The sequence below is a fragment of the Camelus ferus genome, chromosome X (assembly GCF_009834535.1).
Source record: "Camelus ferus isolate YT-003-E chromosome X, BCGSAC_Cfer_1.0, whole genome shotgun sequence".
Taxonomy (NCBI): Eukaryota; Metazoa; Chordata; class Mammalia; order Artiodactyla; family Camelidae; genus Camelus; species Camelus ferus.
Genome location: NC_045732.1, coordinates 38,753,389 through 38,780,961, shown reverse-complemented (window position 1 = coordinate 38,780,961; position 27,573 = coordinate 38,753,389). Strand labels below are relative to the sequence as shown.

Genomic DNA, 27,573 nt, shown 5'->3' with positions numbered 1-27,573 from the left:
GGCCAAGTCTGCTTCGTGACAGAGGAGACGACGTCCCACGGCAGGGTCACAGAACTACCGCTTGCAACCGCCACTGCTCACCATGCGACAGGGGGCTCCATGCCAAACTGGACGGACCCGAGGAAACGGACACCCTGCAGCCAGCGCATGGCCTCGCCCCTGCCTAGTGGTACGGTTCCAGGGTCAGTTGGGGGCTGACTGTTGGGGCTGTAGCCCGACTCGAGCGGCTCTGCCCTCGTTCCTCTGCCCTAGGCTGCTCATCTGTCTGGAGCCTGGTGGGCTGGGGTGCTTCGGGGGCAAGGTCAGAGCTGCACCCCTGCCCCTGGCCCTCGTCTCTCGCTTGCAACGGCCCCGGGGCCGAGCTGCGTTTGCACCCAGAAGCTCCTGCCTCTGGACAACAAATTAAGGTGTATTTTTCTCTCTTCTACTTAGAGGTTCACTGTGTTCCTGGAATTCAATTACATATAATGGCCCTCACACAATAGCGGTGGATGCCAGAGGCAAAAGCTTTTTGGCTGTTACAAATAATGGATGAAATAAGGCCATTTCCCAGATACAACGGCAACTGGCTTCTGATGAATCCCCTCAAATTGGTCTGCGTTGGAAATGGCCAAATATCACTGTTCGTAAGTACTCACATCTCTTATGGAAAAAACTCGGCAAAGCAGTTACTGAACTCTCTGCTGCAGTCAAGACGCTCCCTCAGCTCCCACAGTGGCCACAGGGAGCCTCAGGAGCTCTAAAGGGTCACCAGAAAGTCTGCCTTTGCGTCTCCGCAGGTCAGATCCTAGGCTGAACTTTTAATGGACAAATTCAAATTTGAAACCAGGAAACTTTGTAAGTCAAATGAACCAACCTCCGCCTTCCTCAACACCAGGTAGGTGAGCTGTTGGGTTGAGTCTTAAATATCTGTACAGACACAATCAAATAGCCATTCGATTAGTATCTCTCTCCCCAACTAGAGCTCAAGTCTGCCTTGCTGTGCCCAGCACTTGGCATTGTGCCTTGTACACAGTAAGTGCTTAATAAATGATACTGAAAGAACAAGCACTTGGCTGACCGAGACTGGCCACTACAGGATTTGGTGAGCGTTAATGCTATCATCTAGAGACGGAGAAAGTCTACTAGGAAATGGGGGCCCCTGATGACAGACAGAGCTCCAGAAAAACTGAAAGAGGCGCGCACTGCCAGCCCAGGACCCCGCTCCTTCTCTGAGGCCCGCCTGTCATTCGTAAAAGATGCTTCCTGACGAGCCCTGGCCTGTGGGTGCCACCGTCTCGCAAGGGGATTTGAGATGAAATAAGGACACTCGAGTCCATCACGACACCACAGTGGGGATGGACACACGCCAGAAAAGTTGAGAACTCAATCTTTTCTATCAGGACACTCTGAAATGAGACTGTCCTACCTCTTTTGTCCTCTTCTACCGGAATTTCAAAGCAGGACATGGCATGCTTTGGATGTTAGGTGCTGACTACTTCAGTGTGGATAAGACCTCAGTTAATCATCACCTTCTAAGGCCATATCAACACACTTTCTGCTTGCACTTAAAAAGCATAATATTTTCACTGTGGCTTTACTTTACAATAAACACAAAGCAAAAGCCGCATTTTAGGAAACATGGATTCACCCAAAGATAGGAGTGCTTCCTACCAGTACGAGAAGGAAGTTTCTACCACATCACTCTGGGCTGGGGGATTCTATTGGAATACACAGTCCTGGGCTTCAAACCACTAGCAGAGCTTATAATTTGCTCACAAAGCTGGGCTGATGAAAACGTTCAAGAAAACTTATGGCTGAAAGGATAAGATTTTTAACGTGGTTCTCTTCCCCAAATAATAAAGCTCCCTCTTAAGGATCTCCTAAGATGAAGCTGTCATTTGCCAGTTTCTTCCTCTACAACAGCTTGTCTGCAGGCCTGACTTACGCATGAGCAGAGTTTTTAACTCAGTGAAAACAAAATGCCTTTATTCTAATAGCAAAAGCAAGGATTTGTGGGAACAAAATGTCTACGTTCTAAATCTATGAGAGGAAACAAGGCTGTGTTTCATCACCTAGCTGGTACTTACAGGCAATTTTCTGCACCATTTTGGCAGCTATGGAAAATTAGTAAGAGGGCAGGAAAACAGGCAAAAACAAAAACAAAGCAAAGATGATAATTCAAGAAAAATACATGGTAACCAAAGTTAAGAGCTAACCACAATGTGGCGTTTCAAACATGTTTGTGTATTCAGTAAGATGGAAAAGCAGAATTTACCCAGGAATACATCTTTTGCAAATGAAATGACAAAAAATGATGACCGGAAATATGAGTGACATATGAGCCTAAATATTTAACCTTCCTTAAAGGGACACAAAGCGAACATTTCCAAGCCTCGATTTTACTGTCATCAACTTGGGTGAGTCTGGGCCAAGAGCTTCCTGGGGGTTTCTGGGCCCCGTAGGGGTGACGCTCTTCAGGATAACTGTGTGTAGCGCTTCGGCTGCAGGATGATCCCGCAGCAGATAAGCAGCAAAATACTTACCAGGCAAGCTGTAATGACCTTCTTATCTGCCCAGCAACAGAAGGCTGCCGAAACCAGCCTGGTGCTAGAGGGTGCTGCCGACTGAGTGGGCCTGAGAGGGGACAGAGCTCACATCTAGGTTTGGTGTAGTCTCCAGGGGTCTGGGCAGAAATTCTGCATGGGTTCCACTCCACAGATTGCCCAGGGGCATCTGGGCAGCCCCACCGAGGTTATAGATTGCTTACAGTTCTCCTCGGGCAAAGCGATGGTTGGCCCAGAGCTGGCCCAGGGCCCACTGCTCTCAGCACAGCCCCGTGGGGCGGGGCCTCCTGGAAAGACTCTGCCCTGGACAGAGCAGACTTAACGGATAAGGCTGCAGGTTGACTTCTGGAGACTAAAGCCTGAACTTGCCTCATGACTCTGATCACAGAAGAACCACACTTCTCCATGTTGCTTAATTCCTAAACCTGAAAGAGGACCTCAAGCTCGGGAAATCTTAGTGGCCGGCATCAAGAACAAAGCGGAGCTTTGTTTAGCTGGCTTACTGAGATGGGGCTTTGGTCCTAAATGCACAATGCAGATGCATCCTTACTCTGGGGTGTGCTGATTAGGGGAAAGACAGATTCATTCTTACCTCATTCAAACCTGGAGTGATAGTTGGTGCGGCAATAAAGACAACAAAAGGAGCAAACTCTGCAGTTCTCAGGACCTTCAGTGCCTGTGCAAAAAAAAGAAATTGAGACTTAAAAGAAGAAATAACTAACGCACAATGTTCAAGTGGTTCCATAGAAAATGACACACCTGGAAAAGCCCTCAATTCAAATTTCTAGCAAGGTATTATTAAATTGACCAACTTTGTAAACAACTTATCAGCCAAAGGATGGACAAGAGCCATCAACAAATAAAAGCTGACAAACTGGACATTCTTATGAATCTCACGAATCCATCCAACTTATTTTCCTTTAGGAAAGTGAACACTGATTATGCTGGTTAATGTTCATTTAAACCTGACTGTCAACTGTTACCTGAATTTTAACCTCTAGGTAATGCACTGTGGTGCGGGCTCAGACCAGCAGGCTGGCTTCAGCACCCATCGGGAGCCCACGACACTGCACTTCACATTTCAGATTGCTAACGTGGAGAGCAGACCCTGGCCACAGTGACCACGAGGCCGGTGTTCACGCTGACACAGGCCTTCTGAGGTACCCTGATGGAAGCCCGCCCCTTCTGGGACCCACAGGGAAGGGAGACCTGTCCGGGATGGAGCCTGGAGCCACTGGAGAAGCCATGTGGCTGTGGGGAACTTGCAGGCCCAAGAGAAGATGCTGCACTAAAGGGAGAGGGACCTCTGAGGTTCCCTGCCAAGGCACCAGAAACCTCTAACCGTGCGAGCTCCTAGTCTGTACAGATAGAAGGCGAAGCAGACACCCACCACTGCGGGAGTTGATTCTGTAAGGGTTACTGCTTTTGCTCCTCTCCTGGGTTACAGCCGCCTCCCAGCCCCGCCACAAAAGCCGGTGTATCCAGGCACACAGTTCACAAGGGACTGATGTGTAATTAGTCTGCATCAGGGGTGACTATCTTACTCTCCTTTAGACAAGAATTTAACAAGTCTATTCTGCTATCCACATCGTTTGCTTTCTAAGTGGCCTTTCAGTGGTTTGCTTTGCCCTGTTCCTCCTCCCCCCTCCTGTGCCTGGTTTGCAGTAGCAGCATGTGGACTGGTTGCTTTGCCTGCAATCATACTGAACCGTGTCACTAGAATGAGCTTTCGGAAATGCAAATCCCATCGCGCCGCTCCTCCACTCCGACCCCTTCAACAGCTCCCTCTTGGCCTTGGGATAAAATGTACCCTTTTTAGCATGAATGTCAGTTCCCTCCCTCATGAGCTGGTCCATGTTTACCCCGTCAGCCTCTCTCTGCCGCTTCCCCTCCACGGACTGGCCTTGCTGAACCACTTTTAGTTCCAGGAAGGGCCCGCCTGTTCCTGCTCCTCTCTGCCTGGATGCTCTGTCCCCCTGTCCTCACTCTCCCTTTTGCTTGGCTGCGTGGTCTGTCTCCTGAAAGGCCGCTGGGAGCTCTGAGCCGAGGTCAGGTGCCCCTCTCGTGTGCTCCAACATCACTTGGGCATCTGTGGTGCCCATCACCCTGGAAATGTAAGTGCCTGGATACTGGCGGGTAAGCATCTTGAGGGCAGGGGCTGCGTCTTGTTCAGCGCTCACCCCCATCCCCCAAATGGCACCTGGCAGAAGTTGTCCTATGATCAAACAAAAATGTAAAAGCGGTACCTACAATTTTCACAAAATCTGTTTTGAGGCAGGTTTGACTAGAAGGCACTGTGCTTTTGTGGCTGAAGGGAATCTCTTGGCCTCTATGAATATAAGGGCATGAATTAGTAAAGGTTTTGACTTTTCCGTTTAGTGCAAGGTTCACCTTCACGAGGCTTATGCTTCCGAATTTCAGCTGCAGTGTCTCGTCGGTAAGGGAGCTGGGCCTACTGTTTTCCCCACCCATCCAAGTGCTTTACCTGTGACAGTCACAGCCTTGGATCCCCCTTGGGAGAAAGCTTGTCAAACTCACATATGTTTATTTCTGAAAGAGGTCATTGGCATCTCTGCAAATCCTTTTGTGACTGAAGACTAGCAAGAAACAAACACCGTGAAATAGTCCACGTTGAGCTCAATCGAGCTTAACAGGGATCTTCACTTAGAGATGTCCTTTTTTCCTATCCTTCCTGTGCTATGAATCAGGTGACTCTAGGGTCAGTTGAGACAAGTTTTCGTCATCACCTGACACCCACCCAGAGCCACCTTCTGGGTGACTTAGATGGGGAAAGAATCCTAAGGCACAGTCCCTACCTTTGCTTCCATCCCTGAAGCTCCTCCGAGTGCCAGGTGGCAGGCCACGCAGCCTAGATGCTGAGTGGGACCCAGGGATGAAGTCGAGAATGCCACCCCAGGTGTAGAATGTCCTTTTCTCCACTCAGTGACCCCAGCCTGAGAGCCTCCCAATTTTCTGAACATTTTAAGTTCTAGCCTGCTGGTATGTTACGCCAGAAAACCCATCACGTGGAAACCATCAGCTCGCTGCAGACTACCCTTCTCTGCACTGCCTTCACGCCCTTAGTCTCCATCCCCAGAGACAGGAACTGTCAATGACGACTATACTTACCATGCTGCCAAATGCCTCCTATGTCTACAAATCAGGTTATGAATATAGCAATTCCAAGGAAAGAACAGGCATACTTCTATTAGATGAAAATTATGTGATCCGTGACATTCTCCTTTTCGGCCTGGTTGCCAGGAAGTTCAGAGCTACATTTCACGTTTATCACATTAACTTCAGTAGCCTCTATGGTTCGTATATTTGCTTCCTCCTTCTTTTCATGGCTTTAACTTTCTAGCCTGTATTACTGTCTTTGCAAAAGTTGTAAGGTGCCTTGAATACTGCCTGAGATATTCTTGCCTAGTTGCCCTTAAATCTTCAGCAGAGTCACCACACATGTCCCCAGTTGTTCTCTGCTCTACTGATGGGTCTGAGGGGGGTGCCATTTTGTGTGCGGCCTCAGCTGGCCTAATGTTCAGGAACAGAAATGGAATTGCTTTGCAAGATACCCCTCCCTCAGGCCATTAATAGGTGGCTTTAAGATGTGCTCTAAACCCTTTTCCTTTTTAGCTTTTAAGATGAGACACAAATTTGTTAATATTTATAGGCAAATATCTCTTTCTGAATCCCAGAGAGGGGAGAAAGACTCTAGAAAGATCACTGAAAATATGTTGGATTCAAACAGCCAAAGAAGCATTAATTGAACATTTAAAGCTAATTCTTTAGTTCTCCTTAGTGGAGAGACATTGATTTAATGGCTCATCTATGGCCAATAATTAATCTCAGGTTACTACCCTCAAGGAATAAAAACTCACTGGACCAAGTATCTAAGTAGATTTCCTTAAGACTTAACCTGGTTTGCAAAATTAAAAAGTACTTAAGGGCAAGCATCTGAGTCATTCTGTACAAAAATCTAAGGGTTTAAGGAAGAGCACAGTGTCCCCAGAAACACTCTTAGGAGAGCCAACTGATTTAATAAAACAGCCCTTAGTCAGAACCTGGCTCTTGTTTCCAAGCCCAGATTCCTAACAACACTGTACCTACCCTTGATGACAACCCTTCCCTCCAGGACCAAAAGCAAACCCACAAAAGTTCTGCTACTGTCAACTCTTCAATGCAGCAAATGGACAAATCAGAATAAAACTAAAATCTGAAAGTGTTTTCATTACACACTGGACCTATTCCAGTTTTGTTATTTTCCAAGCCACGGCTTTGTTTCCGTGAGAAATTAGCTCTATAGCTTTCATCAGGTTTGACTGCCTTACAGATTTTTCTAAATGCTAACACAAAGATTTAAACTGTACTGCTACACACAAGGTGGACCAGCTCAGGGACTCTCGGGGTTAACTCTTCTAGGATGGCACAGTGAAAGGAGGCTGGGATTCACTAAAAAAACAAAAACAAACAAACAAAAAAACCCCAAATACAAACCAAGGCTGTTGGTCACAATTACATTAAGCCTTGGTTTCTTCATCTCCAAAAGGAGATACTGATATCTGTCTCAGGGTTACAAGGATCAGGGGAGGAGTACGAATGCTTGGGAAAATACAGAGCACTGTAGAAACAAACACAATCTATTTCTTACTATTTTAAAAGAAGCCAGGTTACTCATTTTCTCCTAGTTCAGTGTCTCTACATGGTCCTCGGGGTTTAAAGTTGGACAGTATCTTATATAGTATTGTCAGACATGTGTTGAATTTGGCCCAAATTGTCTAAAATCAGTTACGATGGCACAACCTAAATGAGCAGACCACCGGCGGCAGGCGGGCTCTCTGTGGTTCCCCCAGAGTGAAGTCGTGTCAGCAGTGGCACAAGTGAGAGGGTTTTAAAAATGCCACATGGCACTCCTCCCGTTATGGAGAGCTTCCAATGAACACTGAGGAAGGAATTTCATCCTCACCAGCTTGCCATCTTATTTGTGTTCTTAGCTCCTGGCACAAAACTAAAAGTACCTAAGACAAGCTGGTTGAGGCAAGCCATCTCAAAATGTCCGTGAGAGACAGCGGCGCGGGCAGTCACCCGGGCCGGCGGGAAAGGGCACGGAGAAGAGAGCCCCCGGAGCCGTGAGCCTCTGCCTGACAGCAGGTGGTCATGGCCACGGGCATCCTGAAGGCAGGGTGTGGGCCTCGCCTCCCCCAGGGGGAGAGTGGGCTGAAGGCAGAGAGAGGCCTGGAGGCAAAGCCCAGGCGGTGCGGACCCTGGGGCCCCTGCGCTGGCAGGACTGGGCCCGGGGACCCTGGGCGGGAGAGCCTGGGACCAGAGTGGTCAACCAGACCTATGAGAGGAGTGGGACTTGGGTGATTCCTGGCCCGAGGGCCACAGGCCCTAAGAGGCTCAGGCAGCGAGCAGGATCCTGATCTCTCCCGGGAGCACAGTTCTGAGAGGAGGGGACATGGGACACGGGAGGGGAAGAATGCAGTGAGCTCATCCAGCGGACAGGGAGCAGGGAAGATGCCCAGCCCGGGCCGAGGGCCACCCGTGAAAGTCACTGCTGTGGGCATCCTGCTAAGGCCGAGAGAAGTGCCTCCCGTTCAGCAGTGCAAAGCAGCGCATGACCGGGCGAGGGCGAGGGGAGAGCTGGATGACGGGAGTGGATGGAGCAGCGGTGGCAGCAATGGTGGCAGCGGCAGCAGCAGGTGAAGCAGAAAGCCCTGGAAAGTGGACGGAGGTAATGCAGAGGGGGTCTGAGGAGGCCTGCAGCCAGCATACTTCTAAGAGACATTACTACCAGCAGAAAACGACGTTCAGGTGAAGACCAGTGTGGAACCCAAGGAGAGGACGGCGAAGACCAGGACCAGGATTGAGACTTTACCTCTAGCCACCCCTGGCCAGAAGGTTTTTCCAATCCCTAGTAAGGAGGGATTAGTAGTTAAACAAAAATCATCTGTGTTACACGTCACATATTTAGTTCTATAAAGGTCCAAGTTAACTGTTAAGTAAACTGTATCATGTTCACCTTCTGTTGCTTTCCTCCCCAGCCCCTTAACCTGATTCCAAGTTCAAGAACCCCATCAGGTGCTGTGACACAGAAACGGATGAACCCACTGGCCACGATGCTAGGATCTTGGAGCCGAGTAACTAAGCCGTCAGGCCGCAGGTCACAGAGACCCTGGCCATGCTGGTTCCAGCCTCCCTTTGGGGATGACTAGTTGACCCCAAGTCTCATACAGTGGCCCTTGAACAGGGACCGTCCCCGTCTGGGATAGCCAGCTAAGCCTTGTGACAAAACAAGCCTGCTTGAGGGGAGCTGGTCTACTGTTTCACCAGGTTGTATTCTGCTTCCATTTATGAGTGATGAGGGATTTTCGGTACAGGTCGGGCTGGGAGTCACACGGGCACCCACAAGCCTCCTATAACCTGCCCTGATGTCTACAACACCCAAATCCTTCCTACTGGGCTGAATGCCACTTCTGCTGAGTTTTTCCTCAGACGTGAAAAACAGCTTGTCAGCGTTGCTGGTGTAAGGCCTTTGGCTTTCTCCTTTTCAGGTGTAGTGACCCCTATTGCTTCCAGCATGGGGGGCATCTGCAAATCATCTGCCGTCTCTGTGTCTAGCTCTGAGTCCTCTCCAAGTGCTCCGTGCCCTCCCTCGTTTTAGCTCAGGGTCAGGCATCGTCCCTCAGGAGAGAGCTGGCAGAGGCTGAGACCCTGCTCCGTCTGACAGCCCCCGGGCTCCCTCGTGTTTGCATTCATAAAGCTACTGCTGTGTTTCAGACCCAGGCCCCAGGATCAGCGTTTCTCGCTGGCGATTAACATAGGATGCTGGCGGAGGCTCTGATGGTCCAGTGTGAGCTGTACCAAGACAGGAAAGGTGGCTGTCGTGTTAACAAAGTGCCAGATACATCCTGAGATCAGACCAGTGTAGGATTTCTGGCAGGCACAGACCTCATCAGGCACTTTATGGAGCTTCTAAGTCTAATGACACTTCCCTGTAGTTTACTAATGAGATTACCACGTGACCTGTGATGTTCTGATGGCATTTCTGATTTCAGAACCTGAGCTGAGCATGCAGCAGGCTGACAGGGACTGGTGGTGGTGGTGGTGGTGGGGGGGGGGCGGGGCGGGCAGTACCTGAGGCTCCACGTCCAGTATCGCGATCAGCCCCTGCTCATGGATCTTCCGGATGGTCTCCAGTTTTGTCCCGTACATCGCATCCTCGTGGCTGCCATACTCCAGGTACTCGTTATTAGAGATGTCTTGCATCATTTGGTCATGAGATACAAAGTAATAGTTCTTTCCGTTTTCTTCATCTTTCTTTGGAGGTCTGGTTGTATCTACAAAGTTACATATCCAGAGAGGTTTAAAGGGCTGAGCTTATGAGCTGATGCTCCCAATGGACTTACCGAAACTCAATCTCTTCCTAAAACCTGTGACTTCTGTAGTATGTCTCATGCCTTGCCCCAAACCCCAGTATCTTTGTAGAAGTAAATTCTAGAAGTCGTATTTATGTCATATTGGACCACAGTAGCTGGCTAGTTGTTTGCTTTGGTGAATCTTTCAGTGTTTAGATGGGATCTATTTCATCCCTTCATGGATCACCACGGGGGAAAGACACTAAATGACCCAAGATTAATGGAACTCACTGTATGCCTTAATGCAGTTAGGTCTTAAACAGAAGGAAAAAAGAATTAAAAAAAATGAACACCACATATAGTTATTTAAATTTTTTCAGTTCTTCATTCTCACTAGCCACATTTCAAGGGTCCGATAGCCACATGTGGCTACTGGACTGGACACTGCAGCTACTGAATGCTGTCATTGTCAGAGAACGTTCTATTGGACAGTGCTGGTCTACAGCAGCATGCAAAAGAATGTTAGAATACAGCAAATGGCATATTGAAAACACAGTGACTGAAGCCATATGTGGCCATGATAGCTAGGAAAGACCTAGACCAGGAATTGGCAAACTATGGCCTGTGGGCCAGATTGGCCCACTGTCTGTTTTTGTAAATAAAGTTTTATAGGGATACAGCCACGCTCATGTGTTTACATACTGTCTATGGCTGCTTTCATGCCACAGTGGCAGTGGAGTAGTTGTGACAGAGGCCATATGCCCTTCAAAACTTCAAATAGTTATTACCTGGTCCTTCATAGAAGAGGTTTGTGGACCCCTGACCTGAGTGAGTGTATACTAAAATATCTGCCAATAAGTCTAGTTCTGTGGGATACCAAGAGGACCAGTATTCTGCAAAACACAGTCTAGGAAATGTTTTTCTAGACAAGCCAGGAACATGAGTTTTAATTTTCTTTCTCCCTTTGCTTCTTTTCTTCCTTCAGCAAGAAGAAATTTACACCACTCTTGGTTGTACATGGGTCCAAACCCATGGGGAGTTCCCCCTCTCCTGCCCCAGCCAGGCTGTCAGAACTGCCACATGCTTATGGACGTCAAAATGTGGATGTTTAAAAGAAAAGAAGAACCCTTTCTCCAGACACAAAAAACGCTGAAGCAGCAGCATACTATGTTTTTTTTTCCCCTGTTTTTTGTTTGGGTGAGGGAGGTAATTAGCTTTATTTATTTATCTATAGAGGAGGTACTGGGGATTGAACCCAGGACCTTGTGCATGCTAAGCATATGCTGTACTTCTGTGAGCTGTTCACTCCCCTACAGTGTTTTTCTTTTGGGTGGGGAATTGGGTTTTTTTTCAAAAAATTTATTTTAGAGGTGGTACTGGGGATTGAACCCAGGACATCGTGCATGCTAAGCACACACTCTACCACTGAGCTACACCCTCCCCCCAGCAGCATACTAGGTTGATGCTGTCCTACCTTCAGTCATCCTGGCAGGTAAACATGTTACAGACATATTCGGGCTCAAATATGACAGCAAGGAGACAGGACTGGGGTCTGCAGCAGCATGCTTTAAAACCAAGCTAGTTAATTGGCCATTTAATAACATGCAAGTTCCATTGCTTATGTGGTCAAGAGGAAACCAGATGTTACTTAAGCTTGCTGTACCCATGATCTAGATGTAAGGAGAATTAAAAGGACATTTCTAAGTGTTTTACTAGAAAACTCCAGTGGTACCAACTGAAACGATATTTAATGAATTTCTTTTGTTGTGTCAGTCAGACAGGGTTCTGGGATGAGGGTGTTCTTATGAAGCCTCACAGCTCTCTGGGGCGTAGAGAAAACAGTAAGTGGTGTTGACCTGGCATCAGAGGGCCCTACAGGATGGACAGAGTCACTCTTCTTCACATTTTCTCCTGTTGCTCTTAAAAATCATTCTCCTTCAGCTCTTCCCACTCTGAACAAAGCTCTAACTGCTAGAAAGCTTTTGGGATTCAAATTTTAAACTTTGGAATAATAATGATGATAATAATAATAATAAAATAAATGATAGTGGCAAGATGGCTACTATTGATCCAGTATCTGCTAAGTGCTTCACATGATCTCAAATCCTTTTTACTTTCCTGGGACTACTTCATTTTATACTTGAGGAAACAAAGAGGGCAAGAGATTAAGGATAAGATATAGAAAATAAGGGGAATAAAATGTTACAGATTTAAAATTCTTTATAATAAACAATGGAAAGCACACTGGGTTCTAAAAGCCATCAATTTAGGTACTAAGGAAAATATTGCTGTATCACAGAAAACTAGATTATCATTCAAATATTTTTTTTTTAAGAATAATTTATCAGGGTCATGCTTATGACATAGTGGGAAAAATTAGGTTACAAACGGACTGTATGAGCCCAGTTTTGTTAAACAACAACAAACAAATACACATGACCCGTGTTAGCACTAAGAAGCCTGTAAGGATAGACAACAAAATATTGCTAGCACTACTGGGATTATTGTTAACTCATTTTCTTCTTTTTCTTTTTTGGATTTTTCCAAACTTCCTATAATGAACAGTTACTACTTATGTAATCAGAAAAAATATGTATATTACACGATTAAAAAAGTACTAGGAATGAATGGACCTGGAGATGGTTATTCTAAATGAAGTGAGCCAGAAAGAGAAAGAAAAATACCATATGATATCACTCATATGTGGAATCTAAAAAAATGACAAATGAACTTATTTACGAAACAGAAACAGACTCACAGACATAGAAAACAAGCTTATGGTTACCAGCGGGGGAAGGGCCAGGAAGGGATAAATTGGGAGTTCGAGAATTGCAGATACTAACTACTATATATAAAATAAACAAGTTTATACTGTACAGTACAGGGAACTGTACTCAATATCTTGTAGTAACCTATAATGAAAAAGAATATGAGAACGAATATACATATGTACATGTTTGACTGAAGCATTATGCTGTACACCGGAAATTGACACAACATTGTTAACTGACTACTTCAATTAAGAAAAAAGTACTAGGCAAAATAAAGGAGAGGGAGACGTTGCTTACGTGGAATAGGGTACGCAAACCGGTCTGGGTGCTTTGTGATGAGGGTGTTTTTTATGTGTCTTCTCCCAACACCATGCGCACCTATGTCATTTTTCAAAAAGGAAATTGACAATTGTTAATAACGTTCATAAAATGTTTTGAAGATGAGAATAAGAAAGCCACTCATGCACGCAAACTTACCTAATAAGACTAGTGTTTTCCTTTTGAATGCTGGCAGTTTTACTACTTCTTCATATGTAACAAGATCTAATTGATCAAACACTAAAATGTAAAGATTTAGAAGGAAGGTAAATTTATGGAAGGAATATTTCACGTTTATAAATTTTAATTTTACTGGCAAAACTAAAGTTACTGTAAAACCACATCTTAAAAAATATGAATCCAACTTATGATATATAGCTTACATGTAACATAAGTCCTATAACCTTTCGGGAGAATTTCATTTTTATGCCCATGAAAATGCACTTTAGAACCAGGGGCATCCAAAGATATGTTGAGCACATGCATAAAATTCCACTTGTAAAAGATACTGCATCTCTTTTCATGCAGTATCCAACAAATCATATGAATTCATTCAAAACCACATGCTGTTCATATTTTTGCAATTCTAGGAAATCAGCAATACTGAAAAGAAAAAGTCTGCAGACAGTGACCAACATGAATATAGCATGAGTGCAACTAAAGTTAACCAAGAAAGAGACCAGCTAGATTATTTCTAGGGATGGATGAGAGATGCATGGACCGCTGGTCTTTTAACTTGACGGTTCTTTCTTTCAACAGAATGTGGAAGGTAGCATGCCAGATTCTTTCAAAGTCAAGTTCCGTGACTATGATTTCACAAGCTTTGGAAATGAGCATCTCACAAGTGGTACTGTCACCCAGCTATCCACTCACTGGAAAGTCTTGGGCAAGTAAGTAGGGCAACGTGCTTCCCCTGCCCCAAACTTCGTCAGCCCGTGTGCGGTAAATCAGGACGGACGGAATGGAGAGAGGCACGAAGCAGAGTCTGAGCTTGGAAACCTCTGCAAAAGGGGAGTTCTCTAACCATTACAGACTGAGAAGGAATACTTTAAAAAATACTTTTTGGAAACCTGCTTCTTAACAAAACTCTTACAAAAAATTTCCTGAGACGACTGTTCCTGCTGAAGTTTAAAACGGAATCCAATTCTCATGTACATGTATTTGAAAATTCTCACAAGAAGGCTAAGATCATGCGTCTGTCCTTCCTGTAAAGTTTTCCCTTGTCGCACTACCCAAATCCTGCCACAGGCGCACACTGAAATTTCTTATTTTTAAAGGACTATTCAATAAGCTCTGGATTTTAGAGGATTTGAAGTAAATTCCATGAAACTGATTCCATGGTGTAATAGAGGAATCTAGGATGCTCCTGTCAACCATTAAGAGAAGCTTCTGCTCCCTGAAACAATACGGCCAAATGCTTTTGAATATCAGCTCAGTCCTTAACACTTGTGATCTTCCCGGTAGCAAAGAACCTTAAAATGCAGAATAGGATATTCTGGAATGCAATAGACCAGAAATAAACAAAGTATCATTCTCGAAACTACTTAAAAAAAAAAAAAAGAAAAAAGAAACACAATATGTTAAAATAAGGGTTAGTGCATGTTAATGGGTATTTGTGCATTTGTTTTCGTTTGATAACCTGATTCCAAGGTTGACTAAAAGACTTTAAAGCATATTCTCTAGCAACAGCTAAAAACCCAGAAATGCTTTCTGTGTTTAGAATGGCAGACTCACAAAATCAAAATGAACATGAGGTTCTCTGGGTGGCAGAGCTCGCTAGTCATGCTGCAGTGGTAATGGAGTAACGGGTTGCAAAAATAAAAGCAGGAGAGCTTACGGCACTGCTTTTTATAACTATTGCCCTCTCAGTGACATTTCCATTAAGAAAAGTAAGCTTATGAAAGGTCCATCAACAAGCTGATATGTTTTAATATATAAAAATAAGCATCTCACACAAGAGCCAGATGATGACACAGCTTTCTGAGTGATACACACATCCCTTTCCCTCTACACAGCCCTGACTCCAGTCCTACTGAGTTAAGTCATTTTTTCCAAACACATGAGTTAGAGATCAACAATCAACACGACAAACGGATGAACAGATATGTTACACACCAGTATCTTAACCATAAACGAGTAGCATGAAGAGGTTATTCTGGTCTAAGTGAAATCACCACATGGTCACAGGATTGAGAAACAATAAAAAGGGATATTTTAAATACAACACACAACGAATGTAAGGAGAATACTTAAAGACAACGTTTAAAGGTTTTAAGCTGTTTGCTGATTAAAGAAAAAGGACTTAATGAGAGGAAACCACCAAAAACAAAGAGGCATAGTCACTCAACAGGTTACTTACATGCACAGAGGCCATTGGGAGTAAGACAGCATGAAAAATGTACAGGGGTCATTGAAATATGACTTTTAATATATTAGTAAAATAAAAGTATAATATGCACAAAAGAAACTTTACCATGCAATATTCTAAACACGAGGCAAATAAATCACATTAAGAAACAAACTCAGTTTAATAAAAATTCAACAATACCCTTATATAAAAGCCAGTGGGTTTGATATACTAGCATATGTATACACCTTGTGTCTGGGAATAGTTATAAGAAACCTTCAGGGAGTGTAGGTGTGGAAGACCTCCTTTTGGACCTTTTCTAATCACGTGTGCCTATCACTTTTACTATTAAAAAGATGTCAACAGGGCAGTGAGATTATGGGCCACTTTTGGTCGTCTTTAGAGTTCTCTGTATTAAAGAAAAAATGGTAGTAGCTTTTTAAAGTCAACAGTACTAATCTGTGGTATTAGGCATAAACACACCTATGAGTTGGTACTGTAGAAATCCTCTGTTCCTATGTGTGCATGTAAATGGGGAATCTCAGGATATTTAAATACCACTGTGTTCAGGGCTCTAACATTTAAAAAAATGAATTAATGAAGGCTTTAAAAAAAGTTTACATTAGTAACTTGATCTTAAACTGATTTTGGAAGTCCTAGGGCTGAGGAATCTCAATGCCTCAAGAGTTCAGTTCCTCCAGCAGCATGACTGCTTTCTGCAACAAATTTATGTGGCTAAAAATCTTTCGTGTGTTGCAGAAAAGGTATTTGCTGTAAACATTACACACACCATAACCAAATCCATTCCCAAGGCTTCAGAAATACTGTCTGACATACTTTGCTGACATCATCCTGATTTCCTGGTAAGCTACTCAATGTTCATGACATTTAAAGTATTTAGGTAACTACTTTCCAGTAGAATATTTTCCATAAATAAGCCTTTAACATCGATTCATTGTCTCAGTCGGAAAGGCTACAAGTATCTTTAAATACTGTACAAACCTACACTTAGAAAAGGCACTGCACGCTGGTAACCCTGGGCCGAGTGCACACTCCAATGCCCGCAGTGTGTTAACAGCTGTGTTTGCAGGTGTGTTACAGGTGTGTTTGCAGCTAATGCATCTGAATGAGGGGGCCAGGTTCAAGAATGGAGCCCTGGAGACGATGGGTCCTAGAGAATGAGTGTCCATCCAAAAGGGATGTTAACAGCTTAGAGTCACTACGGGAGAAAGTGGGCCTAATATTTCCACACCCTCTGGTCTTTCAAAGGAAGGTAGAAACCCAGATTTCATGTTAAATATCTGGGTTTCAAATGTGGTAACTAAATTAAGTTATTTTAAACGTGTGTATGGGGAAAACAAAACTTAAATTTATGGGTCACATTCAGCTAACAGACTGCCACTTTATAATGTGAGATGGAGGCAACATAGTTTGAACAGAATTCCGCTTTAGGGGGAGGGTAGAGCTCAGTGGTAGAGCGCGTGCTTAGCATGCACGAGGTCCTGGGTTCAATCCCCAGTACCTCCATTAAATAAATAAACCCAATTTAAAAAAAAGAATTCTGGTTTAACTAGACATGTGGAATTTCCTGGTGACAGAAATGGAGATAATTGTAGTATTTTTCATTTCCATCAGTTCTAGATATTGACAAAGTTCTCATCCTTCATTTTTACTACAAATATAAACAACTTCAAAATTTAATGATAAGGTTTGGATCTTGCCATCAATACGTGCTGAATTCTCAAAGATTTGAAGCAGAAAACAAAACATGGCCCTTGTTTTAACTTACCGAGGACTAAGGGAAGAACCCCCACTGTATTTCACAATCAACTTTTGAATAAGCCAGAAAACATCCTTCCGAAATACAGTTTGATTTGTGGCCTATAAGCCCATTTGACTAGTTCTTGGTATTAAAGACTATGATATTTCAACGTTCTCAAAGCATCCGCCTTCCCAACAGAGGTCAACAGTACGTGTTCCTTTTAGAGCAATTCTTTATATAGGCAACACCACGTATTGGGATAAACTTTCATCATAGCTAAAAGCAGAACAGCTGATAAAATACTTAAGCTTCCTGATAGTTTCATTTCTAAAGTCAAGGTAATTAGTAAGCAAATGGTCCTTCTGAACTTTATAATGAACAAAATGTAAGAGTGGTCTGGTGAAGGGGAAGAGGGCTGCGGAGACAGTGACAGAAGGGACACGCCAGGCACCATACTCTAGAGAGTGCAGGAAAAAAGCGGGGCATCTTCTCCCACCAGGAAAACTAATAGGAGAGCTCCTGAGCCATGATTTTGTGGGGGCGGGAACCCTAACGATGACATCTGACGAGATAATCGCAAATAAGCCTAAATACAAGTTCTGTAAAGAAACTTGAATGGCTCTGCAAGGACCTTGTAAACAGCTCAGACTTTCCATCAAAGGAGGGTCTCGGGCAGGGACACACACTGACATGCAGAAGGAACTGTAAGCAAGACGAGGAAGACTCTGAGGCCAGAAGACCAGTGCTTAGGAAAATGCCCATGATAACAAAAGTGGTAGTGCCGAGTCTCCCCTACTTCTCCCTCTCCTTTCTTAGTTCTGTGTTTACAAGCACTTACACAGGTCCATGGTTTTGGATAGGAGGTGTGTTTAAAGACAACAGAGAAAAGGCAATTCTATTCCATCTCTGTGAGGTTCCTGCCTTTTCCATCAAGGGTGATACACCCTTCAAAAGTAATAGGCAACATTTACCAGAGCTAAAGCCTAAGATAAGGGACAGCAAATGAATACTTGGCTTCATGAAATGATAGTCATTTGTCAGGGCCAGAGATGAAGGAAACAGATCCACTGTATTTTAGAAAAGATATCCTTGATTTTGACTAAGCCAATTCACTCATTTTGAGGACCATAGGAGCCAAGTGATTTGCCAGAGTTGCACGGTTACACAGGTGTGCTAATTCCTGGTCCTGGCTCAGGGTGCCTATTAAGCTAACAGGTGTGTTTGCAGGACCACTGAGCACCACCTGTGATGGATCAGAGAGAACAGGAACAACGGAAGATCAGTGATGCCCCGGTGGTCAAAGAATAGAAAAAGTGAACTGTGGAAAACACTGGCCACCAGATGCGATGCTGATTCTCTGGCAAAATTCTGAAGTGAATGATTCAACGGATTCTTTGTCAGAATTTAGAGATTCCAGTTTTTCAATCAATTGGCTTCTTACTCTTCCTCAGAGCTGAATTGAAGAATATTGGCAAATTGAATACTCATGTCTACATGCCCTCCGTCAGTGGAATATAAGATAAATTGACAGCCTTAATTGGCCATTTCTTTGCTTTTCTAGGCTAAAATTAATTCTAATGCCATCTATATACCATTTAAAATTATTGTAAAAATTACACGGTGATACATAGATTTGTAATGTCAACAGACCTTGTGACCCTATTAGAAGCTGATAAATGATAAAGGTGATTATGGAGACTTGGCAATAACCATTGACATTTTGTGTAAAACAACATTCTGCCGATACTGCAGTAAATTTCTTCAAATAGTACTACTCAAGCATTTACAATTAGTTTTAACTAATTATATTTAACTAATCTACTTTGAACATTTCTTCCCTTTATAAAACAACAACAAAAAGCCATTATCAGACTAGTGTTCTGTAGTGGTACATAATCAGAAATGACACATTTTATTGGAAATAAAAATGTGGCACAATGCAGCTGTTGTGATGAGAAAGACTCCTTACTTAACTGAACTATTTAAAATTAAGCCATGTGGTCACTCATTTCCATTCCACATTATACAGTACTTCCAAGTGTTCACTTTTACTCTCTGATCAAGAAATGAATAATTCAAAGTTGCAAAATAATTTTTCCTAGTGAATGCTAATAAAATATAATATTCTACATACGGAAATGCATTTCATTTTTGTCAGAAACATACTGTCAAATTGGGCATGCATGGTTGCAGTCACCTCATTTTTTTTTTTTCTTTCTGGCTACATGTTTGAATTTTGGAGTGATTTCTGAAACCTTGGGAACTAATCTAATGTCAATGTTGGGCCTTGTAATTCCTCAGAAAAAGCTCCTTATAAAAGGAGTCCTATTAAGAAGTTCTTGAAAATAAGTAAATCCCACTTTATATCATCATGCATTTTCTTGAACTTAAGTTACATCCTGTTGAGTCTTCTGGGAATTCTACTGCAATGACAGAGCATGCTTTGTTGGTATTCATTTCAGTTTTTAGCAAACAAGTGAATATTTTGACTTAAATTGAATGCAAGCTTCCATACAGACAAACATACCATGAAGGGAAGGCCAAGATAATGTTCTTGGTCTTTTAGGCTCTAGGAAATACCATGAAGGAAGAAGACTAGTTACAGAAACTGACCAAACCAAGTTAGTATCTAACATTATTGCCATCTGCAGTACAGCTCTCTGTTAAGAACGCACCTTCACCCTTAGAATGTGTCACAGGGCAAGGTCCAAGGGCCAGAGAGAAGCCAGGAGTGAAGGTATTTGCTCAAGACCAATCTCAGCCAGGAGGCAACAATCCTGGTGACTCAGCACACTCTCAATCTCTCATTTCTCAGGGGAGGACTTAATGTACTGGGTTCTTTGAGTTCCGGGGAGTACTATTTCTAAACAGCATTTTCATCCTATAAAGTATAGCTCTGTAAAATACCTGGCAAATAACCAACATAATAATTGAAGGGAGAGGTTTCTTAAAGTTTTTGCAAGCTGATGAAGATCTCATATGGTGGAAGTTTTGGATAGAGAACTCTGAAGACGGAATTGAGATGTTACATCTACTTGGGTCTTTGAGATGTTTACCCGGTCTCAGTAAGTCGTACTTTTCCCTACCTGCATTGTGCTTTGCCAAATATTTATCTTTGTACTGCTTCTTCTTCTTGCCAAACCAAGTACAGCTGGCCTGCTGCTCCTGTTTGGTCTTCTCCATGGCGATGCAAGCGACTCGCCTAGCACACAAAAGAAAAGAAAACACTAATGTATAGTTTTATGCTGATAAAAGACAAAAACCATTCATTTGAAGAGTTTACATGAATCTGCATGAACATACTCCTCACAAACTTTTAAAATCATTCAGATAAAGGTTGCTCCTTGGCTTTCATGACAATTTCCTAGAAATGTTTTAAAACGCAGGCTTATGACAAAATAACACATACTAACTGATAACAGAGATGAGAAGTCTAAATATATAGTCATGAAATGCAGTGGAACAGGTGTGGGATTTTGAGTTGAGACAGGCTTGGTTTGAATCTTGGCTCTATCACTTACTCGCTTTTATCAATTTAGTGTTGCTTTTCTAGGAAATTTACATACATTAACTCATTTAATCTTTCTAACAACGCATGAAATTGTGTCACTGCTTTACAGATGAGGGGATCAAAGGACTGAGAGGTTAATTAATTTGTCCAGAGTGGCTTGCCTTTGTACTCTTTGAATGGTATTTGATGAACATAACCTATTTTAATTTAGTTAAATCTAGCAATGTTTTCTTTTATGGGGAATATTTCTGATATCTTGTTTAAGAAATCCTTCCCTGTCCCTGAAGATATTCTCCAATATTATGTTCTCAAGGATTTATAGTTTTGTCTTTCATGTTTTGGTTTTTAATACATTGAAACTGATTTTTGTATATGCTGTGAAGTTAGGGGTCCAATTTCTCGTTTTTTTTCCCCCCTCAATGGATACCCAATTGTCCCAGCATGACTTCTGGAACCATAAGTCTATTCAGTCCTCACTCTAGTGACTATGAGTGAGAGTGTTTAGGGGTTCTCTTTGATTGGTCTATTTTGTAGCCCCCCGACTGTGGGAACAAAGGAACAAGCCTTGGGCTGGAATGGTAAACAAGTTACAGAAAGCTGCAGACTCAGAGGTGAGAAGGCTGGGTAGCCAAGGACGGGTAAGATCCCCAGAGCAGGGAAACCTAAGACAGGCACAGCCACCTGAGTCCAAGAAGAATATTGTTAAGCAGCTGTTTCTCATACATTCCGCCCTGATAAGCTGTAAGGCTTGCTGATGCCAACACGAACATGATTTACCAAAACATAAAGGGTCTTCTGACCTTGAGCCAGACACTGCCTGTTAACCATTTCCCTTATCATTCTTCTTTGCTATATAAGACTATGTAACTTAATAAAGCTTTAGAGTAGCCATCAGCTCTCTCCGCATACAGTGTGTATGTGTACATGATACTGTGACACCAACGTATTTGAGCATCTCTAAGCCCTACCTTATTATCTTAATTACTACAGCTTGACAATAAGTCTTGCTGTCGGTGGAGCAAGGCTCTAGAAGAGCATCTTGACTATTCCTGGTTCTGTGTATTGCCATGAAAACTTTAAAATAGCTTGTTAATTTCAAAAGGGTTGGGATCAAATTGAATCTATGAATCAATCTGGGAGAAAGAGACATCTTTACAATATTGAGTCTTCTAATCTCTGAATACAGTATGTCTCTCCATTTACTTAGGTCTTCTTTAATGTCTCAATAAGTTTTATAATTTATCCTCTAAATGTCTTGAACATCTTTGTTTCATTAGTTCCTAGGTTATTGATTAAAAAAGAAAATTTTATAAATGGTATTTTAAAAAATTTGTAAAATTCAAACATATACAAGAGTAGAGAATAGTGTAACAAACCCAAAATACCTACAACCCAGCTTCTTCAACATCTTCAACATTTATTAATGGCTTTGCTATATCATGGCTTGTTTTGTTTTCTTTACAACCTACCCATTCGAAGATTATTTTGAAAAAAATCCAAGTTTGTATCATATCCTCTTTAAATATCCTTAAATTCCCTTTAAATCTCTAGGTTCCCCTCCTCCCCTTCTCCCTTTTCTTCTTGCAATTTATTTGTTGCAGAAGTTGGTTGTTTGTCTTGTAGTTTCTGAGTCTGGATATTTCTGATTTTACCCCTATCATGTCTTTAGTAAGCCACTCTGTCTTTTGCATTTCTTGCAAATGGCTAATTAGATCTAGAGGCCTGATCAAACTTAAGTTCTATTTTTCTTTGCAAGAGTACTTTATAGTATTACGGTGCTGCAGATTATATAGGGTATTAAAAATTATTTTCTGCTTGTGGCTGATAAATAGAAACATAATTGAATTTTGTATATTGATTTTATATCAGTCATCTTGCTAAACTCTTATGTTAGTTCTAATTGTTTATCTATAGATCCCTTTGAATTTCTACACAGAATCATATTACCTGCAATATTTTTTTCCTTTCCAATGTTTGCTGTAGGTTGATTGTAGATGCTCTCAATCAAGGTAAGGAAATTCCCTTCTATTCACAGCTTGTGAAAGTTTTAATCATGAATGGCTGTTGAATTTTAACAAATGCTTTTCCCATATCTACTGATATGATCACATGGACTTTTCTTCTTTAGTCTGTGCATATGGGTTGATTGGTTCTCAAATGTTGAACCAGCTGTGCATTCCCAGTACAAATTCTACTGGGTCAAGATGAATGAATTTTTTTTATATATTGCTGGAGTAAATCTGCTAACATTTTTCTGAGGATTTTTGCATCTGTGTTCATGAGGGATACTGGCCTGCAGTTTTCTTTTCTTGAATAGCCTTTATTGAACTCTGGTATCAGGATGATGCTGCCATCATGAAATGAGTTGGGAAGTATTCTCTTCTACTCTCCTGAAGAGATTTTCCTCCATGTCTCTTACTCTCTCTTCATTGAGAACTTTATTTTTAATTTACTTATTTATTTTTGGTTAGGAGAAAGACATTTATCGGGAAACACTGTGAACTCTTAGCAACAGTATCAAAGTCAATCTCCATATATGATCTAAGCGGCATACAGAGGCGGCTGATGAAGCCTTCGCTTTGGGAAGCCTTTCAGTCCCAGCCAATATGTACTGTCAGTCATAACTACAGCTTCTGTGAGGCACAGGATCTTCGGAAACATAAACAGAACTGAGGAATTTTTGACAGGTTAAAAGAGTCAAAATCCTGACCTTGTGAAGCTTATGTTACAGTGTATAGAGTATCTTATAATAAATGTTCATAAACTTAAAAAATTAGGGGGGAGGGTATAGCTCAGTGGTAGAGTGTATGCCCAGTATGAACGAGTTCCTGGGTTCAATCCCCAGTACCTCTGTTAAATGAATAAATAAACCTAATTACCTTCCCCCACCAAAAAAAAAAAAAAAATTAAACAGTTCTTAGTAGGAACTTGTGGTGTGGCCATATGTGGTGTAATGACCGAGGAATGAAAAAGATTTTTACCAGCCACTCAGGAAATGAATGTTACTTCTTTTAGCTCAGTAAGTGCAAGGAAACCGTGTTAGAATTTAGGTCAACCTGGAGGGAAATTTCAAACACACGTTTAACATTTTATCGCTGACTTGGATGAGGATCTAGTAGGCAAGGGAAAGGATGACAGATTCAGGGACTCAAATCATATCAAAGGACCAGACTAATGGGCCTTGTCAAACAAGATGAAATTTATCAAGAATAAGGTAAGGCATTTGGGTCCAAAAAATCTGATTTTTCACCTAAAGGACATGAACAATGTGACTTGGTAGCAACATCTGAACAGAGCTTCCGGATCTGGCTGATGGTACTGTTTCAAATCTTTCTCATTAGTATTGCATGCCCACTGACATTCTAGAGACCAATTCACTTTTCCAACAAGGGACTCTGCTCTTTCCCCTCAGCTGGGAATGCCTTCCTATACCTTCAAAGTCTGACTCAGGTCTTAAGGAACATACTGCACAGTGGGCCTCTTCCTCATCATCCCAGTTAGAATTTCGTTCTCTCTCTACAGCTTTTGCAGCTTTACTGAGTTCAGTTTTTCTGCAATAAACTGAACATAATATATCAAGTGTACAATTTCATCAGTTTTGACATATCTATACATCCCATGAAACCATCACTACAATCAAGATAACATTTTCATCACTCCAGGAATTTTCTTATGCCCCTCTGTAATCCCTCCCTCCTCGAGTCCCCACAAAACTGTCACTATAGGTTAGTTTTGCATTTTCTAGAATTTTATATAAATGGAATTATACAGAATATTCTTTTTTGCCTGGAAACTCAGCCTAATGATTTTGAGTTTCACCCGTGTTGTTGTATCAATAGTTCATTCCTTTTTATTGCTTCACAGCATCCCATTGGATGCATATACCATCATTTGTTTAATCATTTACCAGTTGATTAAAACTTAAAACAATTTTAGCTATTCTAGTAGGTGTGTGGCCACTGAGTTTTTATTACTCCATTTTTTTGTTGTTCTTGGAAATTCCTTTTGGTCCTTTTACAAACCTGCTTTGCCATTCAATTGTTTTTCCTGTTTTCTGAAGATTTTTTAAAAGACTGTTACTGAATTTTAGAAGTCTGCTAATAAGCACAGTTGTTCAAAACCTTTGGTCTCCTAATTGCAATATCTGAAGTGGGCTTGAGTTTCTTCCTGGCACCTGTCATTTCCGTCAGGGCTCCCTGGTTTCTGTGTGTGCCTGCTTATTTTGACCTGCTGGTCGCTGCCATTGAGAAAGTTTATGTGGGGGGTTAGGAGGAACTTGAGGATGTGGCATAGGATAAAAGTGTTCTCCTTCAGAGACGTTGATTTGTCCATAACAGATATTTGGAACTATTAGTAAAGGGGAAGCCGCATATCAAGCGCGTGGCTGGAGTTTCCCTGGCTGTCCCAGGCTCCGTGTACCTGGGTGCAAATCCATTCAAGGTAGACCGGCGGCCACAGTGTTTTCAGGGGACCTTTGTTCTCCTTTTGCTCCGCTCACAGACAAGGCACCTTCTCTGCAGTCCCCAGTGCTGAAGGGCAGTAAGGGCACGCTTATCTGTTTGCCCTGAACCTGGAGGGATAGCCTTTTGCAGTGCTGACAATGTGGGATGTGTCTCCTAACAGATTCTTCTACTTGTACAGGCCGTATTAGGTCTTAACCCTGGTCCTCTGGCAGAGAAGGTTTCTGTAATAATGCCCTCCTGCCAAATGGGCCAGTTTGGTACTCTAGGTTTTACTGCTCAGATTAATGGCTTTCATATAAAAATTGGTCACTGAGTCTCCCAATACCTTTTCAGTTTTCTCAGTGCTTTTAAGGTAATTTTCAAAAACATATTTTCTGTAGCACTTTTCATTTTCTTCAGCGGGAGGACTGATCCAAATAACCTAGTCCACTGTTATAGGAAACGGGAAGCAAATCTGCTTTTTCCATGGCCATTTCTCAGGCTTCCTCCATGGGACACAGCGTTTTAGGTAACGATGAGATGTGACTTATACAAATGATCTGACTAGGGAGCAGAGGTCTGGAATCTACATCATTATTTTCAACAAATTAATATATGGCAACATACAAGAACATATTTTTGTAAAATGTAAATATCAGTAATAACATGATAACATCAACATCAAAATGACGTTTCCTCCCACTAATGCTTAAACTGTTTCTAGAAGATCAGACTGAAAGACAATGCCAGATGGAAGACTGCTGCGTCCTCTATCCGGGCCTATGTGTCCCCGTGTAAAGTGATGGCATCTGAAGTTGTTCCCAGCTCCAACATTCTAAATTTAAGAATATTTTTGGGAAACATGGGATAGTTGAAAGAAGTGATCAGGCAAAAGAGATTAACTGAGAAATCCCTTTAATTAGTGAAAAAAATGGGTGACAAAACAGCTCTAAATGTCAATGAACTTAATGCCTTTGGTCTCTTTAAGCCAAATTCAAGTATTTTAGAAGGCACTGGCACAGTCCCTAATGGTTGTTATTTATTGTCAAGTGAAACAAAACTTGGACATAAAGTTATCTTTTTTGCTCTAGATTTCTGATATATTGCCAAAGTACCAACAAAGGTAAACCTATCAACATTTTTCAAAAAATAGTTAAACTAAGCAAATTGTAACAATAATAGCAGAAATAGATTTTACCAAATATATAGTAATCCATGACCCCTCTCAGTTAAAAACATCTCTAAAAACTGTCTGATGTGTCTAAATACTGTCTTGGGGTTTTCACTGGTGCTGGAGTGGAATGGGGCTTGTGGGAGCAGGTGGAGGGGCAAGGAGAGGGGACACTTAAAAAATGCAATTCCAAAAGGATGGGAACAGCATATAGGAGCAGAGAGCTTTGATTATAGACCATGATGTGACCGTGACGCGAGGCTAGTCACCCAGCCTCTCTGCAGACCTTCCTCTCCTGTGTGAAACAAAGACCTGACGCTCTAAGCAGGTGCTCACTCAGTGCTGATAAGTTAGAATTCTTGGATGACTAACTTGAATTGCGTTTGGCTAACAGAGCAAGGAATATATCAGACAGGTTTTACCGTATAAAACAATAAAATATCAACGTGAAAACTGGATGGCCCAGCTTCATTTTTATCATAAACCAAACCAAAACAACAAAAACATACCATTCCTGAAGTTCCGGAGAAGGAATGAGACCTGCAGTTCCATTTTTGGAGTTTTCCAGTTTACCCTGCCACCAATTGTGATCATCCTTACTAATAATCTGGATAATGTCACCAACTCTGAATCGAATGCCAGCTTCTTTGCAGGGGATGAGGTCATCCTTGGCTGGATCATATTCAAATTGTGCTCTTACATAGATCTATAAAACAGGAGTTCGTAAGAAAAAATGCCAGGCTGATGTGAAAGAAAATAGTTCGCTCTAACTTAATAACCACACACTAACACTTACTACAATACAGACAGGACACCAGATGGTGAAAGCAAATGTGACGCATGGAAATACAACATAAAAAACTGCTACCACTAGAAACAATGCACTACCTTTGATGTGCATAGGATCAAATCTTTGCTGTTTTTATTTGGAGGGAACACTTAAGATGCTTGCTTAATAAAAATGAAGACTTAATTTGTGCTTCTACTGGAACAGAATAGGCTTATAATTACAGAGACGTATGCTTACCATTTTAAAATCTGCATACGTTTAGTTGATATTATGGATACGTTGTCATGATCATGGGGCAGCCTTTAAGCCACAAGCACAAGCACTCAGGGTAGGTTTTAACCCTAAAGCAGCACATGATATAAAACTAGCAAGAAGTCTGTGTTAGGATCTTGTTGTAAAATGCCTGCATGACAACTGGCAGTGTGCCTATGCACTGCTGATAAACTGAAATGTACTTCGAAGAAACTTTTAAAGCATTTAAAAACAGTTTTATTTTTTAGACAGGATTTAGGCTTTATATTTGTATTTCACTATTTCACTCTTCTTAGAGAAGAAAAACG

The 27,573-nt window shown here is 42.2% G+C and overlaps 1 protein-coding gene across 1 annotated transcript in view; it reads right to left on the bottom strand.

Moving 5' to 3' along the window:
• Nucleotides 1-27,573, bottom strand: part of CASK (calcium/calmodulin dependent serine protein kinase) — a 290,070-nt gene that overhangs the window by 5,738 nt on the left and 256,759 nt on the right. Inside the window, exons 13-18 of the mRNA XM_032474657.1 lie at nucleotides 26,733-26,929; nucleotides 20,186-20,301; nucleotides 13,150-13,230; nucleotides 12,970-13,050; nucleotides 9,681-9,883; nucleotides 3,139-3,222 (exon numbers count right to left, since the gene is read on the bottom strand). Of these exons, the coding sequence (XP_032330548.1) occupies nucleotides 3,139-3,222; nucleotides 9,681-9,883; nucleotides 12,970-13,050; nucleotides 13,150-13,230; nucleotides 20,186-20,301; nucleotides 26,733-26,929 (762 nt within the window). The remainder of the gene's footprint in view (nucleotides 1-3,138; nucleotides 3,223-9,680; nucleotides 9,884-12,969; nucleotides 13,051-13,149; nucleotides 13,231-20,185; nucleotides 20,302-26,732; nucleotides 26,930-27,573) is intronic.